The sequence below is a fragment of the Eptesicus fuscus genome, chromosome 14, assembly GCF_027574615.1.
Source record: "Eptesicus fuscus isolate TK198812 chromosome 14, DD_ASM_mEF_20220401, whole genome shotgun sequence".
Lineage (NCBI taxonomy): Eukaryota > Metazoa > Chordata > Mammalia > Chiroptera > Vespertilionidae > Eptesicus > Eptesicus fuscus.
The window spans coordinates 21506058-21533424 of NC_072486.1; the positions used below are offsets into that span (position 1 = coordinate 21506058).

A 27367-nucleotide genomic window follows, 5' to 3' on the forward strand; every position below is an offset into this window, starting at 1 on the left:
GCTATGATGTGCACTGACCAGCAGGGGGCAGACACTCAACCCAAGAGCTGCCCCCTGGTGGTCAGTGTGCTCCCACAGGGGTAGCACCACTCAGCCAGAAGTCCTGAGCCGGGCTCACGGCTGGCGAGTGCAGCGGTGGTGATGGGAGCCTCTCTCACCTCTGCGGCAGCACTGCGAGAGGGCACAGGCCAGGCTGAGGGACTTCCCCCCCTTCCCCAAGTGCACGAATTTCGTGCACTGGGCCTCTAGTCTATATATATAAAAGCCTAAGCGACCAGCTGACTGGCTGGTAGCTATGACATGCACTGACCACCAGAGGGCAGACACTCAATGCAAGAGTGGAAACCACAGGCATGGACACATGGAACAGACTAATGAATCTCAGAGGGAAGGGGGGAGGGGAAGTGCAGGAAGAGATTAACCAAAGATCTTACATGCATACTAGAGGCCCAGTGCATGTATTCATGCTCCAGTGGGGTCCCCCTGCCTGGCCTGTGCCTTCTTGCAATCTGGGACCCCTCGGGGGATGTCGGAGCCAGGCTGAGGGACCCCACTGGTGCACGAATCTATGTACCAGGCCTCTAGTAGTATTATAAAGTCATAGAATATGAAAATTAAAGGGATCTTCAAATCAACTTAATACATTACTTGTGTTATGAATGAAATAACTGATTCCCAGAAAAGTTACCTACATACCTCATGGTGATACAGCCTGTTGTTTAAAATTCCAGCCTTTCAATTTCAGTCCTATGCCCTCCCCATCATTTTCCTGGTTAGGTACTTAAGTTTTCAAGGGAGGCTTACTTTTTGAGCCTATTAAGATAAATATTAAATGTACTATTACTGCCAGAGAGAGAGAGATAGAGAAAGAGAGAGAGAGAGAAAGAGAAAGAGAGAGGAGAGGAAGATTGTCCCTTAACAAGCAAGAAAATTATCATTATGGTTTTCCTAATCAATAACCTCTCCACATACAACAACAATATTCAGTGGGAAATTAGTTATACTAATGACACATACCAACTGGAGAAAATGAAGGAATAAAGTAAAATAAGGAGAAAAATGAGAATGAATAAAGTAAAATAAGGAGGAAAAAAAATTTGATAGCTTCTCTTCTCTATCCTTAATCATAAAATACAAAAGTGAAAGCATTCTATCAAATATCAGTTAACTAAAACACACACACTTTAATACTGAACAAGATCACCTTAAGGTTATGTAATTCTGAGTTTATGTATTTCTGAGGTTTAACTCTCAGAAATGTATACTAAAGTTAAATGTACTTAACAAAGAAAACTCTGGTCCACATGTTTTCATTGGGGAATTCAACAACAATGAAGAAATAATATCAATCTTAAACAAATGCTTTAAGAAAGAAAAAAAAAAAGAGGAGAGAGGAACACTTTCTAAGGCCTTGTAGAAGCCCAGTAAAACCTGATGACAAAACTGGATAAAGACTTTACAAGAAAAGCAATTAACAAAGCAAGACTTTTATGAATAGAAACACAAAGCCCTTATCAAAATATTAGCGAATAAATTCCAAAAATATATAAAAGAGTCCATGCCTCACGATCAGGAGGGATTTATACCAGGATTGTAAGGCCTCCTTTTGTGGGGGGAGGAAGAGCTAGACTAAAACATTACTCTTGCACCTTCCCCAAAACCCCCTTGTTGAGGGAGCGGTCTTAAAGACACTTTTATCCACTGACTCAGTTCTACCTCGTTACCCTTCCCTCTCTTTCCCCCACCTCCAGCAAGATTCTTTTGTTCAGGGCTCTGTCGGCAGAGACATTAATGCCCCATACCTCACCCAATGTCTGCAGTGATCCATTTGACCTTACCAAGTTCTATTTAGTGGGGGAAATGGAACATTTGGAGAGCTAGCAACCATTCCTATTTGGCCTCTTGCTTATGATTCTGTAATAAGTAATTTTAACTGTAACTTTCAATTTGGTTTGACCCCTCAACACGTGGCAGTTCTCAACACTTGCATAAGCAGTTAAAATTTATATTTAGCCCTAGCCAATTTGGCTCAGTGGATAGAGCCTCAGCCTGAGGACCGAAGGGTCCCTGGTTCGATTCTGGTCAAGGGCACGTACCTCAGTTGCAGGCTCCTCCCAGGCCCAGGCTCTGGTAGGGGCTCATGCAGGAGACAACCAATCGATGTGTTTCTCTCACATAGATATTTCTCTCTGTCTTTCCCTCTCTCTTCCACTCTGTCTAAAAATCAATGAAAAAATATCCTCGAGTGAGGATTTTAAAAAAATGTATTTAAAGTTTTCCTATACTACAGCATCAAAAAATGTTAAATACTTTGGAATCCTACCTAATAATAGAGTAATATGCAAATTGATCTACTTTCGCTACACCCACAAGCCACGCCCACCAACCACGCCCACCAGGAAACCGTTGCAGGGACGTTGGGGTGTGGCGGAGCCCAAGGCCGGGAAAGCCTCCGCCCGGAGGCTTTCCAGGCCTTGGGCACCAGCGGGGAGCCTGCACGGATCTCGGGCAACGACCAGGGGGTCGGCTCCTACGATCCCTAGCAGGGACGCTGGGTTCGGCCGAGCCCAAGGCCGGAAAAGCCTGGAGTGGAGGCTTTCCCGGCCTTGGGCACCAGCGGGTAGCCTGCACGCATCGCAGGCAACCACGGGGGCTGGGGTGCAGCAGAGCCAAGGCCGCTGCCCGGGGCCAAGGCCCGACCGTGAAAGAAGGCAGAAGGTGGTGGCGACAGCCAAGGCATGGGTCCCCGGTGCCGGCAGAAAACTGGTGTAGGCAGCCAGGTGAATGAAGGTCTATTGCACGAATCTTCGTGCAAAGGGGCTGCTAGTACATTTAAAAATAGACTTGAAGATTTCTACATGAAAATTACAAAAACACTGATGAGGAAAAGAAAAGGATATCTGAATATATGAATAAACGTAGAAATATACCAGTTTCGTTGATTAGAAGGCAAAATTGTTAAGATGTTAGTGCTCTCCAAATTCACCCATGTATTCAAAACAAAGCTAACCATAACCCAAGTAGGCTTTTTTCAAAATTGTGGTTAGATACATATAACATAAAATTTACCACTTTAACCATTAAGTGGACAGTTCACAGGCATTAAGTAAATTCACAGTTGTGTAACCATCACCTCCATCCATCTCTAAAACTTTTTCATTTTCTCCACCTGAAACTCTGTACCCATTAAACATGAACTACTCAGTCACCCTGTCCTTGGCAACCACCACTCTACTTTGTCTCTATGAATTTGACTATTCCAATTCCCTCATATCAAAGGGAATCATACAATATTTGTTCTTTTATGACTGGCTTATTTCACTCAACATAAGTTCTTCCATGTCATAGCATATATCAGAATTGCCTTCCTTTTTAGGGCTAGATAATATTTCATTGTATGTATTTATCACATTTTGTTTATCTATTCATCCACCAATGGACGATAGGATGCTTCCACCTTTTGGCTACTGCTAATAATGCTGCTATGAACAAGGATATACAATATCTCTTTGAGTCTCTGCTTTCAATTCTTTTGAGTATGTACCCAAAAGTGGAATTGCTAGATCATATGGCAATTCTATTTTTAATTTTTTGAGGACCTGCCATACTGTTTTCCATAGTGGATGCAACATTTTACATTCCCACCACAGTGCAAAAAGGTTCCAATTTGTCTGCATCCTCACCAACACTTATTTTCTGGGTTTCCTTATTTATTTTCATTTTTGTGTTCTAATAACCATTCTAATGGTTTGAGGTGGTTCCCCATTGAATTTCCTTAATGATCATTGATGTTGAACATCTTTTCATGTGTTTATTGGTTATTTCATATCTTCTTTGGAGAAATGTCTATTCAAGTCCTTTGCTAATTTTTAATCAGGTTTTTTTGTTGTTGATGTTGAGTTTTAGTTCTTTATATACTCTTGATAATCCCTTTATATACTCTTGATAATCCTTTATCAGATATATGATTTGCAAATATTTTCTCCTATTTTGTGGGTTACCTTTTCACTTTGTTGTGTCCTTTGCTACACAAAAATGATTCCAATTTATCTATTTTTGTTGTTGCTGCCTGTGCTTTTTTTTCTTCTGGTGTCATACTTTCTTTTATAATGAAAATAGACAAGCTGTTTTTGACACTAATATGGAAATACAAATGATCTGGTATAACAAAAGAGCTTACTCTAGCCACCAACAATCAAGGTAATTGATACATAGTTTAATGGAATAGAATACAAAGTCTAGAAATAGACCCACATTTAAAAAATCAATTTATTTATAAGCAATGTCACCAAAGCAACTTATTGGGGGAAGACAAGTATTTTCCTCAAAGGGTGCTAGAAAACTGGAAAGCCACATGGGATAATAAACAAAGCTTCCTTAACTCTACCTGAGCCCATAAACAAAAATTAATTTCAGATGAATCACATATCTCAATATAGAAGCTAAAATTATAAAGACTAAGAGAGATTGGAAGTCCTTGGGTCTTCTGAAACATCTGATATGCTACTTTATCTCTGCCGTTTTATAAAATTAAATCTAACATAAAAATTAGGAAGATTTAATATCCTCCCAGTGATTCCTTAATGCACCTTCCTATAAAGTGTGTGAGTCACTAACCACCAGGATGGGGCTCTTTGTTCAGTGAGTTGAACAACATAGAGCTATACAAGGATAAGGTGGTTATACTTTCAAAAGAGAAAAGCAAGGTTAGACATACACCAACCTATCTAATAAAAGAGTAATATGCAAATTGACCATCACTCCAAGACACAAGATGGCTGCTCCCATGTGGTCAAAGATGGCTGCCCCCATGTGGACATAAGATGGCCGCCACAAGATGGCCTGCAGGGGAGGCAGTTGTGGGCAGTTAGAGGTGACCAGGCCAGCAGGGGAGGGAAGTTGGGGGGGAGCAGGCTGGTAAGAGAGGGCAGTTGGGGGGGGGGAACCCAGGCCTGCAGGGGAGGGCAGTTGGGGGGGACCCCAGGCCAGAAAAGGGAGGGCAGTTGGGAGGGACCAGGCCTGCAGGGAAGGGCAGTTGGGGGGGACCAGGCCTGCAGGGGAGGGCAGTTGTGGGGTGGGCGGGACCAGCCACAGGGGAGGGCAGTTGTGGGCGATCAGGCAAGCAGGGAGGGCAGTTAGAGGTGACCGGGCTGGCAGAGGAGGGCAGTTGGGGGGGGGCACCAGGCCTGCATGGGATGGCAGTTGTGGGTGATCAGGCCTACAGTGGAGGGCAGTTGGGGGGAACCAGGCCTGCAGTGGAGGACAGTTGGGGGGGGACCCAGGTCTGCAGATTAGGGCAGTTGGAGGGAACCAGGCCTGCAGGAGAGGGCAGTTTTGGATGATCAGGTAAGCAGGGAGGGCAGTTAGGGGTGACCAGGCCAGCAGAGAAGGGCAGATGGGGGAGACCAGTTAGGGGGCACCAGAACTGCAGGGGAAGGCAGTTGGGGGGGGGGGGAACAGGCCTGTAGGAGAGGGCAGTTGGGAGGGACCAGGCCTGCAGTTGAAGGCAGTTGGGGGGGACCCAGGCCTGCAGGTTAGGGCAGTTGGGGGAGACCAGGACTGCAGGAGAGGGCAGTTGTGGGCGATCAGGCAAGCAGGGAGGGCAGTTAGGGGTGACCAGGACAGCAGAGAAGGGCAGTTGGGGGAGACCAGGTCAGCAGGGAGGGCAGTTAGGTGTGACCGGGCCGGCAGAGGAGGGCAGTTGGGGGAGACCAGGCCTGCAGAGGAGGGCAGTTGGGGGGACCAGGCCTGCAGAGGAGGACAATTGGAGGGGATCAGGACTTCAGGGGAGGGCAGTTGGGGGAGACCAGACCAGCAGGGGAGGGCAGTTGCAGGGGACCAGGCCTGTAGGGAAGGGCAGTTGTGGGTGATCAGGCCAGCAGGGAGGGCAGTTTGGGGTGACCAGGCCAGCAGGGGAGGGCAGTTAGGGGTAACCAGGCCGACAGGGGAGGGCAGTTAGGGGCAATCGGGCCAGCCGGGGAGCAGTTAGGCATCTATCAGGCTGGCAGGGTAGTTGTTAGGGGGTGATCCGGCTGGCAGGCAGAAGCGGTTAGGGGCAATTAGGCAGAGGCAGGCGAGCAGTTGGGAGCCAGCAGTTCTGGATTGTGAGAGGGATGGGCAGTCGGACATCCCTCAAATGGTCCCAGATTGGAGAGGGTGCAGGCTGGGCTGAGGGACAATCCCCCCCCCCACCCCCGCGCACGAATTTTGTGCACCAGGCCTCTAGTATATAATAGTAGCCAAACTTGAAGAAAGAGGTATATTACACAGGGTGTCAGGGTGACATGAGGGGTACTTTACACATAAGAAATATTAGAAATCCAAGCTTTAGAAACAATCCTTTAGAATACAGTAATTGCACTATACAATCACTGACTCAGGAATACAAGAATAAACTAAGCAAGACAAAACCCTGAAACCTATCCTTGAAATTGCTCATAGAGTAAAGAATAGAAACAGAAGTTTATCCAGAAATGTCTTTGTGCAGAAAATGTCTGGTTTTAATACATTTGAAATTTATTACAAAACACAAATCATTTTAAAACTTATAATTCTTTATAAGTTTTAACTTTTATGCATCCAAATAATATATATTTGCACCATCACTTCACAAGCATATGATATGCAAATTTTATTAATAATGATTATGTGATAAACTGCACAAGAAACAATAAAGTAACAAGTATATAAATATAAAATTCTATTTGAAGAAATACATCAAATGAGTCTTAATTGATCTTAATAGAGATAAAACTAGGTTTTATCTAGTTTTGTTGTTTTTTAAAATAACAAACCATTTTAAGTGATCTGATGTTCTATGAATACAGTAACTAAAGTTACAACTGATCTTAGCTTCACTCTCTTAATCTAATCAAATTTCTGGGAGAAAAACACCGCTCCAACTATGATCCAGGCAATCTAGAAACCTCTATACAAACTATGGACAAAAGAGGTAATTAAAAATTAAAAATCCGAATAATCAAAGGGACTAACATTTTAAATAAAAATATAATAAATATGAATTGTTGCTGGTACTCCTATTAACTGGTGATATAATCAAATTTGGTTTTAAGTAAAGTACTCATGTTTAAAATGTGAAATAAATAAAAATGGTAATAGCTTTGTTAAGAGACTAAACAGACATCTAATCTTTTAAATAAAATGGTTCAATACCTATATAATTTGCCATATACTCAAATAAGGAGGATAATATGACAGGCATTTAATAGTTTGGATTTAGCTATAAAAGTGATATAGCACCATAGATCATTTCCCCTCCTCTGAGTACTGGCCACAATATAAAATAATATTAAAGACATTAGGTTCTTAGTTGTAGGAAACACTTTTTCTCTCCCACATCTCCCATTAAGAAAATGTGTTGCAATGAGTTTACATAGCTAAGATAAAATTTGAGTTCTGAAATGTTGGTCTTATTCCTAGTGTGATAGTCTGATAAAGATTTATAGAGAAAAAAGGCTCACTATCTTTAAAATCTATCTTTTAAACATCAAATATGTTCAAGGAGAGGAATCATTTCATTTCTATTTTACAATGAAGAATTAACTAACTCATCTCAAATCTGTGTATTTCCTTACCTAATATCCAGAAAAAAATATCCACTATTCTTTAGTCACACAAAAGGAATTCTCCTTCATTAAACTTTTTAAACATCTTCATCAAATACTTATATTTAGTGACCAATTTATTCTAGGAATAAATTATATTAAAATTTTTGGATTAATTCACCAAAGAATAATCACTTACTACTTTATGTGGAGCAATCATGCATTATCAAGTATTTATTTAGTATATGTTTTTTGAACAAGACTGAAATGCAAATCAAGGCTAGAGTTGAAAATTGATTGTCTATTCAACTGCCATTACTGCCCACTCAAAGGCAATTGACTCTTTTTTTTTTTGCTAACAAAACAAAACTTGCAAAGCTATTTAGGTACCTGGAGACCCAAGTGGTTTGTAGGCCTGCCCCTATCCTCTCCCTGGTTGAGAGAGAGAGAGAGAGAGAGAGAGAGAGAGAGAGAGAGAGAGAGAGAGAGACATTGAGATATTGAGATTTTGAAGAGACAGACACTAAATTTATCAGGCACTAGTGATCAGAGTAGAAAAATGGAAAGAAAACAAGTCCTTGAGAACATGATTGCAGTGCTAACCGATCTGACTTCTTGTTATGTGAGATAATAAATCGTAGGTTATTTCAAACACTTTTAGTTAGGTTTTCCATTATCACAGCCCAAAGGTACCTAACTTTACTTGAGAAAAAAGACAAATTAAACTCAACCTGGACAGAAATAGTAATAAACCTAATGGAGCTGTGGCATTTTTAACCGGTTAATAGTTAATCCGCACTATTAACCAGTTAATAATTAATCCGCATTATTAACCGGTTAATAGTTAATCCATATTTTTAACCCATTAATAGTAATCTGCATTTTTAACCGGTTAATAAGTGATCCGCATTTTTAACCGGTTAATAAGTGATCCGCATTTTTAACCGGTTAATGGGTAATCCACATTATTAACCAGTTAACAGGCAATCCACATTATTAACCGGTACACCTAGTAAATGTGCTAGGAACTGTGCAATAAAAACAAATAAGATGACAGACACTAAGTGGGCCCATAACTACCTCCAATAAACAACATCCATCACAAAGAGATAAATACTAAGTAACATAAAGAAATACATATTTTAATTGGAAACTTCCCAGGTAATTTTTAACTAAATTTTAAAAGTAAATGGCAAAAAAAGGAAACACTATTTTCAAGAAGTCCATAAGATGGTGTAAAACCATCTTCTCTTTAAGACTTAGGCAATTTTTACATTTCTTATGTCTAATGGAAATAGTTCAATCTAATCACTTCAGAAGAACGAGTTTCAACAAATTCAATTTTTTTGTCCCACATATTCTAGAATTATATACAAAAACAGAACATGCACATTCTCTGAAAGGTAAAAAAATTAAGCATTTATTATTACTGGAACATATTTACCAAATGGAACCTTTATATCAAAATCCAAGTATAAGTATATGTGTATCCTTTGTATTACTAAATTATATCACTGCTGCACCATTTTATATGGAAAGAATTTACTAACACTCAGCAATTATTAACAGTCCCTAATGGAGCAGAATGTGATTTTTACCATGTACAATAAAGGGAAACACTGAAACACAGAAATTGCTAAATTACTTGCCATAAAAAGACCTAAGGAAAGCTAAAGAGGCAAAACAAAAAATAACAGTTGGAATCTACTATTACAACTGACAAACTAAATGCAATTTCCCAGTAATAGTAAAAAATTATACATGTAAATTGACATATACATATATACAAAGTACCAAAAAAGCAAGGAAAATAATTAAGAAGGAATTTTTATATAGCCTGAATTACATAGAGAAGTGTGGTTTCAAAATCATAGCTGCTAAACAGCAGGTTCTAGTGAATCATATTTGCTTGTTCAAAGAAACTTGAGAAATAAATGTGGTGTATTATAAGAGATTATTAATTAAATTATGACCCAAGAAGTTTAATTTTATGAGAACCTAATAGACATACATATAATAAGTATAATGTAATCCTAACCATGCACTGAAATATATCCTTAGAGAAAATAAAGTCTTAAAATTAATGTTACAAAAAAATTTCATGTGTACATAATATTAAGATGAAACTTAATCATAAATGTGTGGACTTTTTAAAAAATCTGTAAACAATGATGGTGCCAGTTACAAAACAAAAGAGATGTTAAGGGAAATGGCAGATATTAGCTTATACGATTACCTTTTTAAACATATTAAATGCTACATGAATTGTTATTCTTCTTGAACTCAAGAGCAATAGTGATTAAACTCAATGTGTATTTTTTTATTTTCATTTTATGGAGCAACCACATTATAACCATAAAACATTTTATGGCATTTCTTTATATCCAGTTTATTTTGTTCTCAAATACATTAATATATAATATTTATAAAACTTTTTAAATCCTCTTCATTATCTCTTTAAATCCTTTGAAGAAAATCTGTGATGTTAACTTCTTAACAAGGTAAAACCATGGAAGAAGGCTTGTATACCCTTCATTTCTATAGTAACAAAAATATCTTTACCTTCTAAGAAGTCTTTCACAGAATCCCAGACACTGGCATGCTATAATAATGCAATTAGGAATGAAAACTTTATAACAGAAACTAATTAAATAAGTGAGATGAAAAACTAATATTATTCAAAAATATCAAGAATAAAAGAAAAATGGTACCTATTTTTTTAATACAACTAAAATATATATTAAAGAGCTCTTGTTGTAAAGTAGTTTTTTAAATAAAAGTTGTATTTCCTAGATTATTTTTTTAAAATAAAAGTTGTTTTTATTTCCTGGATTATTTTTTTTAAATAAATGATCAAATAAATAAATAAAAAGCTGGTAAAAATATATAGGTCTTATAGTAAAAAGGCCTGAACCTACTAGTTAATAAATAAATACGAGAATAGATATTCCTATAGGTTCAATTAAAAAGGAGATAACCAGCTCTCTATGTTTTAAATGATTGTTTCAAATTGATCATGCACAACAATGCCATCCTCAACCCCAAGGAAATTTCCCCTAGAGTGAATTTTGTCCACTATATAAGATTGTTTTTATGGGGTATTTTTCCCCTTTTGTTTATTTTTTTTTTGTTTTTTGTTTTATTGTTTCATACATCCATTATGTTATGCTTTGCTTGGATTTTTTTTTTTAATAAATTAGAAAATTGCATTGTGGTCAGAATTATTCATGGGTATCTACTATCATTAGTACTACTTTACCCTAAATTTAAATGAGTTTAACCTCAAGGAGAGCTCTCATGACATTCAAGAAACACTGGCCACGTGTTACAGACTTTCTTGACTTTGTTGAAGCACTTTGTATTTTTCACTATAATTTTAATTTTCCCTTTATCTTCCTCAATGACAGTATAAAAAACTCATAAATTCAAAACGTCTTGCCTTTTTATGAGGAATTGAAACAAACAGAAATTATAATTTTAATGACAAATAAATGACATCATTTTGGAAGCAAGTATTTAAAATCATATAATAGTACTAATACATGTTTTATCAATTTACTGCTTTGAAACTTTAATTTCTGGGCCCTCATGTAATTTAATAGACAATTTTGCAAGAAATCAGAAAGGGTTCCCTTGACATACTAAAAGATTATTTATGTCACTGTCCATTGAAAAGGTGATAACTCTTTTAAATGAGGTTTCCTTAGTTCACCCACCTACTCCTCCATCTCACCCAAGGCTTTGAGCAATTTCTTCATCTCAGAAAAAAGAGGCAAATGGCTAAATTTAGAAGTGTCTGGACATCAGGAATAGCAATATCAGCTGAGATTCCTAATTAGCATTATGTCTGCTAAAAAAAAAAAAAAAGTACCAAAACAAAACAAACAACAAAACAAAACAAAAAACAAAGTAAAACCTATCTAGGCCATCTTTTCACCTTTCTTTATTTCACAAGAGAGAAGCATTCAACACATTTGTTTTGATAAACAGTAAAGAACTACTGATGGAGCTCTTATCAATAAAAAGTATCTCTACCTTATCATTATTGCTAATAAACTTTAAGTTCTATAACATGCTAAGAGAACTTAGTAATCTCAGTATTTAATGAGATAAAACAATCTTAGAACAAAGTGTTTCTGTGGCCTCTATAAGCAGAGTATTGTCAACTTCTCTTGTATTCAAAATTCAGATTATCGCTCCTAATTACATCTAACTCCAGAGAATACCCAATGTGTGGCAGGTTTAATAAAAGGTTTTATAAAAGGTCCTGCACTGTGCTTTTCCCCCCATTATATCTGTGATGAGAAAATGATGAAAATGCAGTCTTAAACCCCTAAAGACAAAGGCTCAGAATCCAACTTACCTGACAAGATTTTCATTGTCTCCAGTTCCCTTGCAAGTTGCACATTCAGTTCGTAAATCTTCAGCCTTGGGCTTCTTCTGTAACACAGACTGCCTCTGTCTTCTCTCTCTAGGAACTCTTTCCTGCCATCCCAGGAGAACAATACAAAACATAAAACAAAATCAGGCTACGAGGAAAACAGAAATAATTTTTAGCAAAAAACTAAAGTTTAGACTGTATAAAAAATGCTTAACTTATTCCAACCTCATGTTTTTCTTCATCAGGAATGAAGCTTCGTTTCCGTCCTCTGGTTCTCTAAAGAAAAAAAAGAAATCCACAAAAATATCTAATGTTTAATTAATGATAAAAACATTTTTCTCTGTTAAATGTTACTGCTTAGGTTAAACACTTAGAAAAATAGTATTTCTAATTAATGCTGTATAGCTCTATTGTACTATTTATGTCTCAGGAAAAAAAAAACATGAAAAATTAAACACTTTTAAATAACACAGGTATCTGAGAGGAAGTTATCCAAAATTAGTCTGAATATTTTTTAAATAATTCATATACAATTATGATTTATGCAGAAAATTTAAATTTTCATAACTTATACGACTTCTACAGCTGAAATGCTAAACCTACACTCATACTACATCGACTGTATGCCCATGTATGTGGGTATGCATGCATGTTTGTGCAATATACATAATCAATTTTTAAAAAATATATATTTCTTTACTGATTTCAGAGAGGAAGGGAGAGGGAGAGAGACAGAAACATCAATGATGACAGTATCATTGATTGGCTGCCTCCTGCACACCCCCTACTGGGGATCGAACCCATAACCCGGGCATGTGCCCTTGGCAGGAATCGAACCTGGGACCCTTCAGTCTGCAGGCCGACGCTCTATTCACTGGGCCAAACCGGCTAGGGCAGTGGTCGGCAAAATGCGGCTCGCGAGACACATGCGGCTGGTGAGACACATGCGGTTCGCGAATCATGGTTTGCAGCTCTGCTGACTAATGAGTTTGCCGACCACTGGGCTAGGGCAATAATCAAATTTTTTAAAAGTGGGAGGAAAAGATCTCAGATGTCCCCAAATTCTAGTTAGAATAAAACTAAGTAAAATGTTAAATAAATGACTTATTTTAAATTCATTTACTATGTATTTCAGAACACATTTACCATTTGAAAGACAATATCCAGAGGTTTAAGAGTAATAAAGTATGAACTACAGAAGTATTTACAACCGATATGTTAAAAATCTCCACCCACATAACACAGCCTCTGTGGACCTACAATTCCATGTGCAGATCACTGCTCTCCAGAGAATGGAAGAGAAAGGCGGCACCACTCCCGGAAATTACATTCCCAGATTAGTTACCAAATAATTCTAAAAAGAATTGCTATTCAACATAATACACTGATGTTTTCCTAAAGTACTGTCATTTCTATTCATAATACTGAGTCCCTTGTTATTGTAATATCATGGCTCATTGCATCATTGCATACTATTTAATCTGCCTCTAGATAACCAATACTTGACTAGTCATTTAAAATAAGTAAATTTATAAACTATGTATTCATTTACATTTGTACTGCCAATTAGTACGTTTTAATCACATTATGTAAGGAATTAGGAAGAAAAAGTAAGACGGTATCAGGAAAAGTCTTTAAATGCAGACCCTACATCTATTCTTAATCCAAAAGAAGAGTACTGAGCCTTGCTCCTCAAAATACCATTCATGGCTCATAAGCACTGGCCTTCCCTATGAACTTGTTAGAAATGTAGAGTCCTAATTCTCACTATATACTGAAGTGAAATCTGCCTTTTTAACAAGATCCCCAAGTAAGCCACACTCACATCAAAGTTTGAGAATATTAGCGCAAAAGAGTCCCTAATATTGACAACACTTATCTAAGTTCTAACTAAAACTTTATGCCTATCTCTTTACATATCCATCTTTCCCTTCTGTGACATGCCTATCCTTTATGCTTCAATTTCTGTCCTCCACACAGTTCATCTCCAAACTGGTAAGGTCATGTAATACTCATCTTTCTAAACCAAATTAAACTTAATACAATACGTATTACATAAATTTGTTGGAATAAAATAAATAATAAGTGGTTGGATTGAAACTCATAAATGATTATACTAGAAAATATAAATGATAAAATAATTGTCAAAAGGGTAAATTATTGCCCGGCTGGCATGGCTCAGTGGTTGATCATCAACCTATGAACCAAGAGGTCACAGTTTCATTCCAGGTCAGGGCACATGCCCAGTTGCCGGCTCGATCTCCATGGTGGGATGTGCAGGAGACAGCGATCAATGATTCTCTCTCATCATTGATGTTTCTCTCTCTCTCTCTCTCTCTCTCTCTCTCTCTCTCTCTCTCTGTCTCTCTCTCTCTCTCCCTCTCCCTCCCTCCTTACCTCCCTTCCTCCCTCTTTGAAATCAATTTTTAAAAAGGATAAATTATTATTTCCTTCTCTAATAAGCTATTTTCTTAATTTGCATAATTTTTGTATATAAGGTATTTCAATTAAGGTGACCAGAATAACCAAAATCAAAGGGAAAATATTCAAATTACTCATTTTAGTTCTATAAACATGTTAGAATGCCAGAATGCTCAAAACGCCTTCACACACTGCCATATTTCTTCTCTTCATTCAACCCAACTTTTAGGTAATGAAACAGCAAGTGAATCATTTAGTTTTTGAATCATCTAATCAGTGAAATGATTTTTGAAATATATAGGTGAAAGCTCCAAGTTCACGTTTTCAATTCTTTAGAAGACATACAATTATTACAATTTATAATTCATACTTTAAATCTTCAAGCATCTGGAATAACTCCATCAACTGGAAGTTTTTCATACTCATACTGCAATTAGTATCAAAAGGCACAATAATGCCAATAAATAATCATAACAAATGATGGCATAGTTATACGTCTCTATATTTATAACTTCCTTCTTATATAAATATGTATATATTTAATTAAATGCTATTTTAAAAATGAGTAAGTGTATTTATAAGTATCTAAAACAGTTATTTTACATTAAGTGCATTTATTACTAAATAACAATCATTGCTGTATTCCTGTAGTAATTTTAAATAACTAGCCATAAGCAACAGAAACAATTTCTAGTCAGAAAAATATTATTGTAAGAATATGAAATGACATTGTCTTAGAGCTTTGAAAAAGCAGTCCAGGGAAGTGACTTAATGATCACACAGATGATAATTAACAGAGCTAAACTTCCAATCCAGGTGTCTCAACTCCCATTTCAGTGATTTTTCTTGCATGCCAAATCCAAATTAATAAATTTAATCCCAAATAGGGATAAGCAAAATTATCATGAGAAAAGAAATATCTAACTCTCACTTGAATACTTAAGCTGTAACTTCATAATGCCTAAATGAATTCTTACATTTTGAAACAAATAAGTTAGAGAATTGTACCCAATGAAGAGAAGACCTTCATATCTCAAATTAACACTCTATTCTACCCAATTTGCTATCCTACACAGTACAGTGACTACCATGATCCATTACCAAAGTAAATTATAACAAGCTTCATCAGCATTTATCACATCACTAATATTCACAAAGAAAAAAATATAAGGTGATTTAATCCAAACACAACTCTTGACAATACCAACTCCTCCAAGAAAATGCCGAGAGCTATTGGTTTCTTTCTAGTTTCAATGAAATAGTCATGACAACTCATAATTGCCTCTGATCACAACAGAACATATTTTACACATGGTGCCCCTGAATGAATTAGAAAATGTAAGGGGAGTGAAAAAGTGGGAGAAAATATGCAAAAAAGTAAAAAGAAAAAAAAAAAATCATGTTTGGCTTATCCAACAAATTTCAATTATCAAAGAGCTTGCCCCATCTTAGATGTATAGAAGTATTCAAAACCAGGTGATAATTTTATGATATACATTGAGGCTGACACTATTTTAGAAACAAAATAAAGCAATGGGGTGTAAATAGAATTTTGTTTAACAATTATGTGCTTTAGAACTTAATACAGACACATTATCTAGAAGTTCCAAATGATCTAGAAGGTTCAATTCCAAATTGTGGTTCCTTTTGCAATTATTAAGCTATTAAAAGCAAATGGAAAGTTTGAAACTCACTCCAAATCTTGACACATTACTATTTTTTTTTTTTTGGTTTGTTATATTTTAAGAACTTTATTTGCCTGAAGAACAATTCAACCTGAGCTGCTTATATCACCTGGCTCTTTATCTGTGTATGGTACATTTACTTGAAAACAGGAGGTGATAAAAACATCCACAAAGAGAATGAAATGGTATTAGAATATAATAAAGTATTTTTAGTAGCTTATTCATCTGGAACAAATAATTAAATGTTTCAATAATTTCATTTGGACTAGAAGACATGTAACAAATTTAAATTAATTCTTTAGAACTGGGGTTATTTTAATTTGCAATTGTTTGATGCATGATGATTTTCCCAAGGTTAGAAGGATTCATTTGACAAATAAACTAACTTTAAAGCTAGAAGACAGTACCTCCATATCTTCATCTTTAATATCATAGGATGGGTTTTACACATTTATACGTGCAGTTTTCTCTGTACTTAAATATTTACCTTTTTTATGACAAATCAACATTTACACAAACAACAATTAATAGGTAAGCCATGAGCATGGCCAGTATGGCTCACTGGTTGAGCGTCGATATATGAACCAGGAGTAGGTCATGGTTCGATTCCCAGTCAGGGCACATGCCCAGGTTACAGGCTTGATCCCCAGTGTGGGGTGTGCAGGAGGCAGCAGATCAATGATTCTCTATCATCATTGATGTTTCTATCTCTCCCTCTTCCTTCCTCTCTCTGAAATCAATAAAAATATATTATAAATAAATAAACTATGATGTAGCCAGATAAAATATAAGGAATGACTCACTATGTTAATTTATATATAAATGCTTATTCTTGAGCAAAATTTCAAATTCAATGTTAATTAGGACAAGTAAATCAAACCTTGAAAACCTAGATAAAACCAAATATCTTCAGATTTATACTAAGGACTAAATGCCAGTAGCTATCTGGCAGCTGTTCAAAATGCTTCTATATAAATTATATATATGTGTATGTGTATACATACATACACATATATATAAAGTTTACATATATATTCTAAAAAATAAGTATCTTTTCCAATTATAGAACAATCTATTGAAAACAATCACACATTGTATAAAACTCATGAAATAAGCAATAGAAAAATGTTAGTTACATATATAAACAAGTTTGAACAAACTGCCATCTGTCTCTGTTGGCTGCTGGCATCCAACAGATGGAGTAGTGAGCACCGAAAGTGAGTGTTTTCCCTTCTTATCCATTGGCTGTAGGGTTTATTTTTATCTAATTTGATTTATATTAACAGGGTTAGGAAAATACGTGGAAGAAGCAAAAGAAAATCATGACCAGGTGGGTTAACACTATAAAATAAAACAACTACAAACCTAAAAATATAAACTAAAATATACGTTTTATATAATAGGTAGTCCTGTAAAACCCTTCTCACAGATAATGGTGTATTCAAAATAAATAAAATCCTAAAGCTTTGCTATTCTTTATTCTCTTTATTCCATACTCTTGGAAATAAAGAAAAATGATGGATTTCCAAGAGGCAAAAAAACACAGTAGAAGCCTTTGGGTTCCAAATAAGATTCCGTAACACCCACAATGAATCTCTTCCAAGTGAGCCAAAGTGAGTTAAGTATGGTCCAGTTCCACCACAAAAATTTTGCCAGGATTTCTTCTAAGAATGAGAGACAGAGGTTATATAATCTGTTTAGTGTCTCAAAAGCCACCTTGAGTCTCACAATAGACTCAATAATAACTGATAGCCGAAGCCGGTTTGGCTCAGTGGATAGAGCGTCGGTCTGTGGACTGGAAGGTCCCAGGTTCGATTCCGGTCAAGGGCATGTACATTGGTTGCAGGCACATCCCCAGTAGGGGGCGTGCAGGAGGCAGCTGGTCGATGATTCTCTCTCATCGATGTTTCTAGCTCTCTATCCCTCTCCCTTCCTCTCTGTGAAAAATCAATAAAATATATATAAAAAAAAAAATAATAATAATAATAACTGATATGTAAAGCCTCCAAATAAAACTTTCTTCACAGAACTATAATAATTTAATTAAAACAGTATAAAATAATAAGTAAATTAAGAAAAGGACACAAGACATAGTAACCTTAGTCATTTCAGTAGGGATGAATCCATAAAAAGTGTATGTATAATTAAGTAAAAATTAAATTTAAAAATATATAATAAACATATTCCAGATTTTCAAATTCTTAGGACTTAAGCTCTAACCTTATTAAAAAGGATGCCACTGTGTATCTGTAAAACTAATTTAACAACAAATGTAGTAAGAGTAGACTCTAGGATATTTGATTCTCAAGTGAATACTGCCACTTGGAACAGTCTATGGACTTACACTGTTAAGTAAGGTCAAAAAGAGATTAACCAAGTGTTCAAGTATATTTCTAAATAATGATTTATAGGAAAAGGTACGTCTTGGAAAACAACATGGTTTCAGTCAAAGCTGCTAAAAAGTATTTTGACTTTTTATTGTATTTATTTTCCAAAAAAGGATACATATAAAACAAGAGACAAAATATATGAGACAGGAAGAAAGATCTGACAACTTCAAAGGGAGCAGAAGATGATGCATGTGTGTAAAAGACTATGGAAAGATAGGTCCCAATAAGTCCTTTGGCACTTGTATAAAAGATGAAAAGTTACCACGTGACACAGAATGCAAAGAAAATGAAAAGAAAACCTGAAAGCTTTCAAGTTACATTAAAGTTGTTAGAAAATATGCCCAAAAGTACAAACATCAATTTTAAAGTAACTTCAAAGGGGACATGTGTAAGCTAATTTGTATTTTCTTCAAAAGTAATTTACTTGCCTAAAAGCAAGTGAAAAGCTTCCAAATAAAAAATACAGAGAAAATGTCTAAATAATGGGTACTTAATCGGAAGTATCCCAGACTGCCTTTTACAGTAATTCTCTAGTTTTACCAGTGAAATATGATTAACATACAAGAAGAAAGGGACCAATTTCCTCCTAACAATAAAGGGCTAGAAAAAAAGTCTTCACAGTACAGTGGCTTTAAACGCGTAGCCATGGTGGAAGATGGAAGAATTTATTTGTGAAATACTAAGTACCTGCTGTGAACCAAACCTTGTGGTAGTTCATGGATAAAGAGTGATAAACAGGACAGCTCCTGTCCATGGAGTTTCAGGTCTATGCATCTACACAGATACCAAACAAATAATTACATAAATAATTACTTATAAATATCATAAATACAACGAAGGTGAAATAAAATCACACTGCTCAGATCTTTCAAAATCACAACTACAGTAAAAATTGTTCTTAAATTTAAGAATCAAATTTTAATACCCTTCATAATGATATAAAACTCTACATTCATCTTAAAGATGGATATAGAAAATATGCCTAATAAACAAAATAAATCTCAAAGGAACACATTTCAGTGTCCTCAAGCAGGAATGGAAAAGGAATGAGTTTGGATTAGCAAGAGTATGAAAAAATCAAGGATGGTAGCAAAAGCATTATTAAAATGATTATACAGAGGATCCATATAAGATACTAGAATTTTAAGTGATAGCAATGGGTACCAGGATAAATAGGTTGCTGGGTAACTATGAGAACAAAGATGGCTATTGGACTAGAAATTTAAAGAAGAACCCACAACATCCTGAGCTCAAAGGAATCTTGATTTCTATCAAGGTTACACCTTAAAATTAAAATTAAAAAAATTTATTTCATCTAATCTTCTCTTCCCAATGCAGAAAACCCTTCAAAAAATATCCCTTATAGTCATATAGCTTAAACTATTCCAAAGAACAAGCAGCATGTTCCACTATAAGATAGTTCTAATTGTTGGGCCCAGTTTTACTGTCTGAATTTATCCTAGCATTCATGTAACAAAGATGGGCTGCCTCTTGCATGCCCCCTACAGGGGATCGAGCCTAAAACCCAGGCCTGTGCCCTAACTGGGAATTTAACCAGCAACCCTTTGGTGTAGGGGAGGACACCCAACCAACTGAGCCACACAAGCCAAGGCTAAATTATTAAGATTTAATCCCATTAACATCTTCAAAATTTTGCCAAGATAGTAATGTGAGAGGCTGATGCCATCAAAATGCCTATCATAAAAAAAGTTGTAAGAAAGATGGCTATAGGTTCAGAATTTTTACACTAAATTTTATGCTAAAGTTTCCAATGCTTTTACAAGTGTCTGGCTTGCTGTTACTTTAAAAATGTCAGCTTACTAATACCCAGGCTTTGGGCAATGATAACAGTCAACTAGTAGTCTCTGTGGCTCACCTCAATCTTATGTCTTTTTGCTTCTATGTCAGTACTATCATGTTACCCATTAAGGAATTTAACTATATCTCTCATTATGGACACTGTACTTTCTAATTTACATTATATTTACTTGACAGTCAACTTCCTATCAACTTTCTATTTTCTAGAAGGCATAGAGCATGTCTTCATTTTGGTATTCTAGTCATCATCTGTTGTACAGTGCCTTACATTATTATAGTTCCTCAACAGAAATATTTTTTAAAAAATTAATTTGATCATGTTTCAAGAGTAGGACAAGCAGTCACAAGCAAAGATTACAGAGTATATATAATGACCTGGATTCTCAAGCATCCAATTTTTACTACTTAACATAAAGAACTATTATTCAACTCAGGAATAAATATGACCAAAGCACCCAGACAAAAGATAATTGCCTACAATTTTGACAATTGTGAAGAAAACATAATATAAATCCATGTTTCTATCTATTATAAACAAAAGTTCACCTTCAAGTACTGTCTTCCCTTTACTGGACTCTGAAGGTTTATCCAAGAGGACAAAATACACTAACGATCAAATCAATAAAGCTAAGAATTATGTTGCATGCATCAGAAGTCATGATCTACCCTCTAAGTACTGTGAGATAAAGCTGAAAATTTGCAAAAGCAAAGTACATGAAATAACTGTAAAACTGCTGGAATCTCCAAAGATGTGAAATATAAAACAATTAAGTATTAAAATTAGAATATTATAAAATCATAAAATGGACTATGTGATACTAGACAGTGAGTGCTTCACAATTCAGATAAATAGCAACCTACAAGATCAATGGGGTTACAGCGTTGTTTTGGCTGAATGCCAAAGAAGCAACCTGGAAAGGTGGAAGGAAAAATACACTACTTGAAACTAGTGGAATGGAAGTACGATAATAAAAATTCATAGTTGAAACATGAGAACCACATAACATTTTAATCATTTCAAGAAAAGGTTTTTCTTAATCCAAGTAATATATGAAGTATGGCAGTAATTTTCAACTTTTTCCATCTCATGGCACACATAAACTAGTTACTAAAATTCTGTGGCACACCAAAAAATATACTTTTTGCCAATCTGACAAAAGAAAGAAGTATAATTGTGACTCATTCACACTGCATGGCTATTGTTGTATTGGCTGTTGTCATTTTTTATTTGACAATCTAAAGGAAAAGAGGTCAGTGACCCTGACTAAATAGTTAGGTATTGCATGTTTTAAAAATTCTTGTGGCACACTGGTTGAAAATCGCTGAAGTATGGTGATTGTATATTTGAAGGTGGGCTAGGTATATAAATTAATTCACTGTCCTATAAAAGCTCTCATGCGGGAGAAGAAAAGCAATTCTCCCAGTACAAAAGAAGTTGAATTGTATTATGATAAATGAGATTCTAGTCCCAAAGACTAAACATTTTCATTTCTATAATAAATGAAAAATGTATTAAAAAATTATCCCCAGTTGTTATCAATGCAGAAGTTAAAACTACTAGAGAAAACTACTAGTTTTCTCCAGAATGTATAATTAGACATATGAAATTTATTATTTTATAAAGTGGTATTACTATATCAACTGATGTAGATTCAAAGTATCAGCTCAACCACTAAAAATAAATTATACCAAAGCCAATTTTTTAAATAAACACTGGCAACCGATGGCATAAGTTATAGGAATTGGAAAGGAATTGCTTAATGCAGTCAAAATAAAAGGGACTCTCTCTGCCAAAGTCTCTAATGAGAAAAGTCCTAAACTCATTTGTGTAACTTCTATAAATAGGAAGAGAGAACGAAAGTCACTGGGGTAACAGAAGCTGACGTACCATCTATCACAAGAACCTTTATTTTTAAAGATTTTTTACCTCATTCACGTTACTCCCTTTTAATTAACTTTTTCTAAGAAGAAAAATGAGGGAGAGAAAACCTGTGATTCAGTCATAAATGAATGGCAAACATTGTGAAGGCTCAGCTGGAAGGATATTCAGCAAGCTAGGAAATGAGTTAACCCTCTCTCCATTTTAAATACAGCTGAGCTTATAAAAAGCCCAGGTTCACTTCCTTTGGCTTACACTCAGGTAACATCCTCTTGCTATTTCATCACTCTTCAATTCACTGTCTGCATTCATGCTGTCAGTGATTCATTTAACCACTTTATCAAGAACTCACTGCTTGCCTTGCACAATGCTCAGAGCTGGGACAATATGGACGAAAAAGACAATATCGCAGTCCTCAAAGAGGAAAGAGAAGGGGCGGAGGAAAGGAGTCTGGAAATGTCACTATTCAGGGCACCTACCCATGTGACGACAAGTAAGCACTACATTAGCGACTGCTGAAAACGGAAGTTGGGTGCTAGGCTAGATTGCCTGTGGTCAGTCTGGCACACATCTCCACCACGACCACAGCCACCTTACTTACTCTGAGCCTGGAAATCCCATTTCCCGGAACTCCCTTCCTTGTGTAGTCCCATGTTAGTAAGTAACCTCAGATTTGAGACAGATATGAAAAGTGAAGGTCACTTTTCTCAGGAGGTCATGGGACTCTCCGATGCTTGGCTTTCTCAGATGCCGCAGCCTGTGGACCTTTCCATTAACTTCCACATCGCAGTCCTGGCCAGCTTTGCAGACTTCCCCACAAATTCATTTTTCCACCAGCTCACCAGGGCTCTTCAGGCTGAGATCTTCACTGTCAAGTTCTCTGACCTAATGCCAGCTCTCACCACTTGCTCAAAGCTTCAGGATAAATATTTCATCCACGATTTCTCTGGTGTTCAGCAGAGCTCCCCCAACTATGGTGATAGCTTTCTTAACATCCACATTAGCCCCTAATTCTCCACAGCGACTTTTCATTTTCCTGACCAAACCCTTAGTCACTAAGCTGCTGGAAGTGTGAGGAGCCTCTGATTCTGGCCCAGGAGAAGAGCTAGTTATTTTATCTAGAAAGGCAGCACAATAAAGTAGTTAAAACTAAGTCTGACTTATGACTAAGAAGCTGCATGTTTTTAGACAGTTAGTTATTTAAACTCTTTCTCAGTTTCTCAGCTATAAGGAATTGATATTAGTAACTACTTCATGGGGTAGTTATGACACATGGATTAATACTAAATAACAGATAAAGGTAAATAAAATATGCTTTTCATTTTTATCCTTCTTTAGACTCAGTCCTCCTATTTGTATCCAGTAATAAAAATGGAGAATAATTGGTACTGAAATACCGGAGATGGGGTACTTTCGAGCCAATCTAAGTAGATGATACGGAGTCATGTCTCCAGCGCAGGAAACAATATGTGAAAAAGTTTCTGAAACCAGATCATTCCTCTTTTACTTATAAGTATTTCAATATTTCTGTCTCTTTAATTATTCCCACACTACTTTTCCATATGGCTCATTGATTATTTCTTTCTTATTTTTTGACAAATATAACAACAAAAATATCAGATCATCAAAATTCAAAATACTAGTATGTGGCCTTGTATTAAAGGCAGATTTGAAGCATGTGAATTTGGGTTGGGAGAGGAGATGCTCACAGGAAACTCAAATGAGATTTAATTTTGTTTTAAATTTTTTACAACTAAAAAGTACTTTTATAGTAAAAACTTTAAAAATAATTCTAACATTTGGAATAATAAACTGCCAAAAAATTGGCAATTAATTATTATTGACAAATAATTAAATATAACATTAAAATATGATCAGAGATGAAAAAAAAAAAAAAAAACAAGATGGCAGCCTGTACGTACTGCCTCTCACAACCACACCAAAACTACAACTAAAAGACAAAACGACTATCACCCAGAATCACGGGAAAGCTGGCTGAGTGGAAGTTCTACAACTAGAAGGAAAAAAAAAAGCGCATTGAGACTGTGTAGGACGTGCAGAGCCCCAGAAAAGCAGAGGTACGGAGGCGCGCAAGAAGAGGTCTGGCAACTTGAGGACGCGGCTGTCTTTTTCAAGTGGGAGGGAGACACAAGCTCCCAACTGCTCTGAACTCCAGTTTCCGGCGAGATTCTGGGGACCCAGACTCCTATGGGGAGAAACTGGACTGTCTGGCATCGGGTCGGAAAGTGAGGGTGGCTTTCTCGCAGATGTACGCACAGGAATCATTGTTTACTGCGCTGGGGCACAGGACCCTGGGACACGGAAATGCGGAGACACAGGGAAGGCTGACTGGCAGCCATCGCTGGTTGCCACGCCCTAGTGATTCCCTGAGACCCCGCCCCACCCATATGCAGCTTTTGCATATGAATGGCCTGCCCTACCACAGCTTAACCTAACAAATTTGCAGCTGGGTCAGACAGCTCCAAAACTTTCAAACCCCAAACAAAGAGGAGAAATTTGCAGATCTCCCTGTAGTTCCTGCTGGGTGGCCTCAGACAGTAACTGACTTGCACCTCCTTGAAGATCCAGGAGCCAGTGTACCTAGTGGTCAATGTGAGACGACACCAGATTTCAACTCTTCACATCCATAAGCGACACACTCAAGAGGCAGACTCAGTGAGCACCAAAGTCCCACTGAAGCAAGTCCTGCACCATAAGGGTGTCTCCAGCACAGCTATTCTTCCATTATAGTCACAGCTGATCCTCACAGCCAACTGGCCTGGAGGTCAATTCCTCCCAGTGTACCAACGGCAATCAAGGCTTAACTACAACAAGACTGTGCACACAGCCCACAAAGAGGTGCACCAAGAGTGTCCACCTCAGGTAATTGGGGAGGCTGAGCCACTGGGCCCTATAGGTCAACTACCACACAAAGCCACTCCATCAACACAGGGAAGCAGCCAAAATGTGGAGACAAAGAAACATGTCACGAATAAAAGAAATGGAGGAAAGCAAACTACTGGATATAGAGTTCAAAACCACGGTTATACGGTTACTCAAGAATCTTCTAGAAACCGCCGAGAAACTTAGTGAGACCTCCGAGGAACTTAATGAGACCTTCAAGGATCTTAATGAGAATGCCAAAAAAAATGGAAAGGACCAGTCAGAAATTAAGCATACATTGTCTGAAATAAAGAAAAATATACAGAGATCCAACAGTAGACTAGAGGACCCCCCAAGAATCAAACCAAAGATCTGAAATATGAGGAAGCAAAAAACACCCAACCAGAAGAACAAAAAAAAAAAAGAATAAAAAAATATGAAGATATTGTAAGGAGCCTCTGGGACAACTTCAAGCGTACCAACATCCGAATTATGGGGGTGCCAGAATAAGAGAGAGAGCAAGATATTGAAAACCTATTTGAAGAAATAATGACAGAAAACTTCCCCTACCTGGTGAAAGAAAAAGAGTTACAAGTCCAGGAAGCGCAGAGAACCCCAAACAAAAGAAATCCAAAGAGGACCACACCAAGACACATCATAATTAAAATGCCAAGAGCAAAAGACAAAGAGAGAATCTTAAAAGCACCAAGAGAAAAACAGTTAGTTACCTACAGGGGAGTACCCATACGACTGTCAGCTGACTTCTCAACAGAAACTATGCAGGCCAGAAGGGAGTGGCAAGAAATATTCAAAGTGATGATTAGCAAGAACCTACAACCAAGATTACTCTACACAGCAAAGTTATCATTCAGAACTGAAGGTCAGATAAAGAGCTTCACAGACAAGAAAAAGCTAAAGGAGTTTATCACTGCCAAACCAGTATTATATGAAATGCTGAAGGGTATTCTTTAAGAAGAAGAAGAAGAAGGAAAAAAAGGTAAAGATAAAAATTATGAACAACAAAGTGACAACAAATACATATCTATCAACAAGTGAATCTAAAAATCAAGTGAATAAAAAATCTGATGAACAGAATAAACTGGTGAATATAATAGAATCTGGGGCATAGAAAGGGAGTGGACTGACAATTCTCGGGGGGAAGGGTGCATGAGGGGTGCAGGAAGAGATTGGACAAAAATCTTAAACCTATGGATGAGGACAGTGGTGGGTAAGGGCATGGGGGGGGTGAATCAGGTGAAGGGGAGCTATGGGGGGGAAAAGAGGAACATCTGTAATAATCTGAACAATAAAGATTTATTAAAAATAATAATGAAATAAAATAAAATAAAATATGATCAGAGATTATCTCCATGTTTGTATAAGAAGGGTATTTTCTGCCCTGGCTGGTGTTGCTCAGTGGTTGGAGTACAGACCCATGCGCTGAGGGATCAAGGCACATATCTGGGTTGCAGGTTCAATCCCAGAGATGTTTTTTATTTCTCTCTCTCCCCTTCACTGCCTCCTTACCAAGCTCTCAAAAAAATCTAAGGAAAAAATATCCTCGGATAAGGATTAACAAAAAAAAAAAGAAAGATATTTTCTGAAAGTATAGTATTTTCATTTTTACCCTTAGAAATAGGTCTTTTAACCCATTATTTTTAAACATCTAATCTTTAGTGCTATAATTTTTTTCAAGTAACTTTTCTGGCTAATCTTTTTATCACCTTCAAGTAGAACAAAATCTAAGAGAAAAATGTAATTCTGGGACAACTCACTTTGAAGAGCACCTACATCTTAGGGAATTGGATGTCTCAAAATATATTGTATTCATTCAGGTTTCTACAAATCCTTATTAAGGAAACCAGAGTAAAATGAAATGAAAATTGACTTTCCTCTGTATCCGAATAATAAAAATATAGTAAGGCTTACTGAAGTTCCCCATTGTACTCTCTGGCCATGACAAATGGAAACTGCCCATCAGCAGGAAAAAGTGGATGCCATTCTTCTGGTAGCAGCCTTGTTTGGCACAAAGGAGGCATTGGAGCACAAAGATTGACTCTGTGGGCCCAGCTCTCTTAACAATGATCAAAGCACATGATCAAATCAAAAAGATATTCGTTGCTTAATCAAAAAGCTGAGATTCAATAAGCTAAATGTTTTAGATAAATTGGAGTGACTACTTAGGAAAGAAAAAAAAAATAGGACAGAAAACCATGAACTTTTTCAATTTCACTCAGTACAATAGCACACACTCTTCCCCGCCCCCCCGCCCCCCACAACAGGTTTCATAGTATTCACAATTTCAAGAAAGCAAGAGCAAACCAACATACAACAACAGAAAAAAA

At 36.7% G+C, this 27367-nt stretch overlaps 1 protein-coding gene across 3 annotated transcripts in view; it reads right to left on the reverse strand.

Moving 5' to 3' along the window:
• Positions 1 to 27367, reverse strand: part of PHF14 (PHD finger protein 14) — a 138954-nt gene that overhangs the window by 59995 nt on the left and 51592 nt on the right. For all 3 annotated transcript variants that reach the window (XM_028156434.2, XM_054726410.1, XM_008148675.2), the window contains exons 15-16: positions 12172 to 12222; positions 11929 to 12050 (exon numbers count right to left, since the gene is read on the reverse strand). In XM_028156434.2, the coding sequence (XP_028012235.1) occupies positions 11929 to 12050; positions 12172 to 12222 (173 nt within the window). The remainder of the gene's footprint in view (positions 1 to 11928; positions 12051 to 12171; positions 12223 to 27367) is intronic.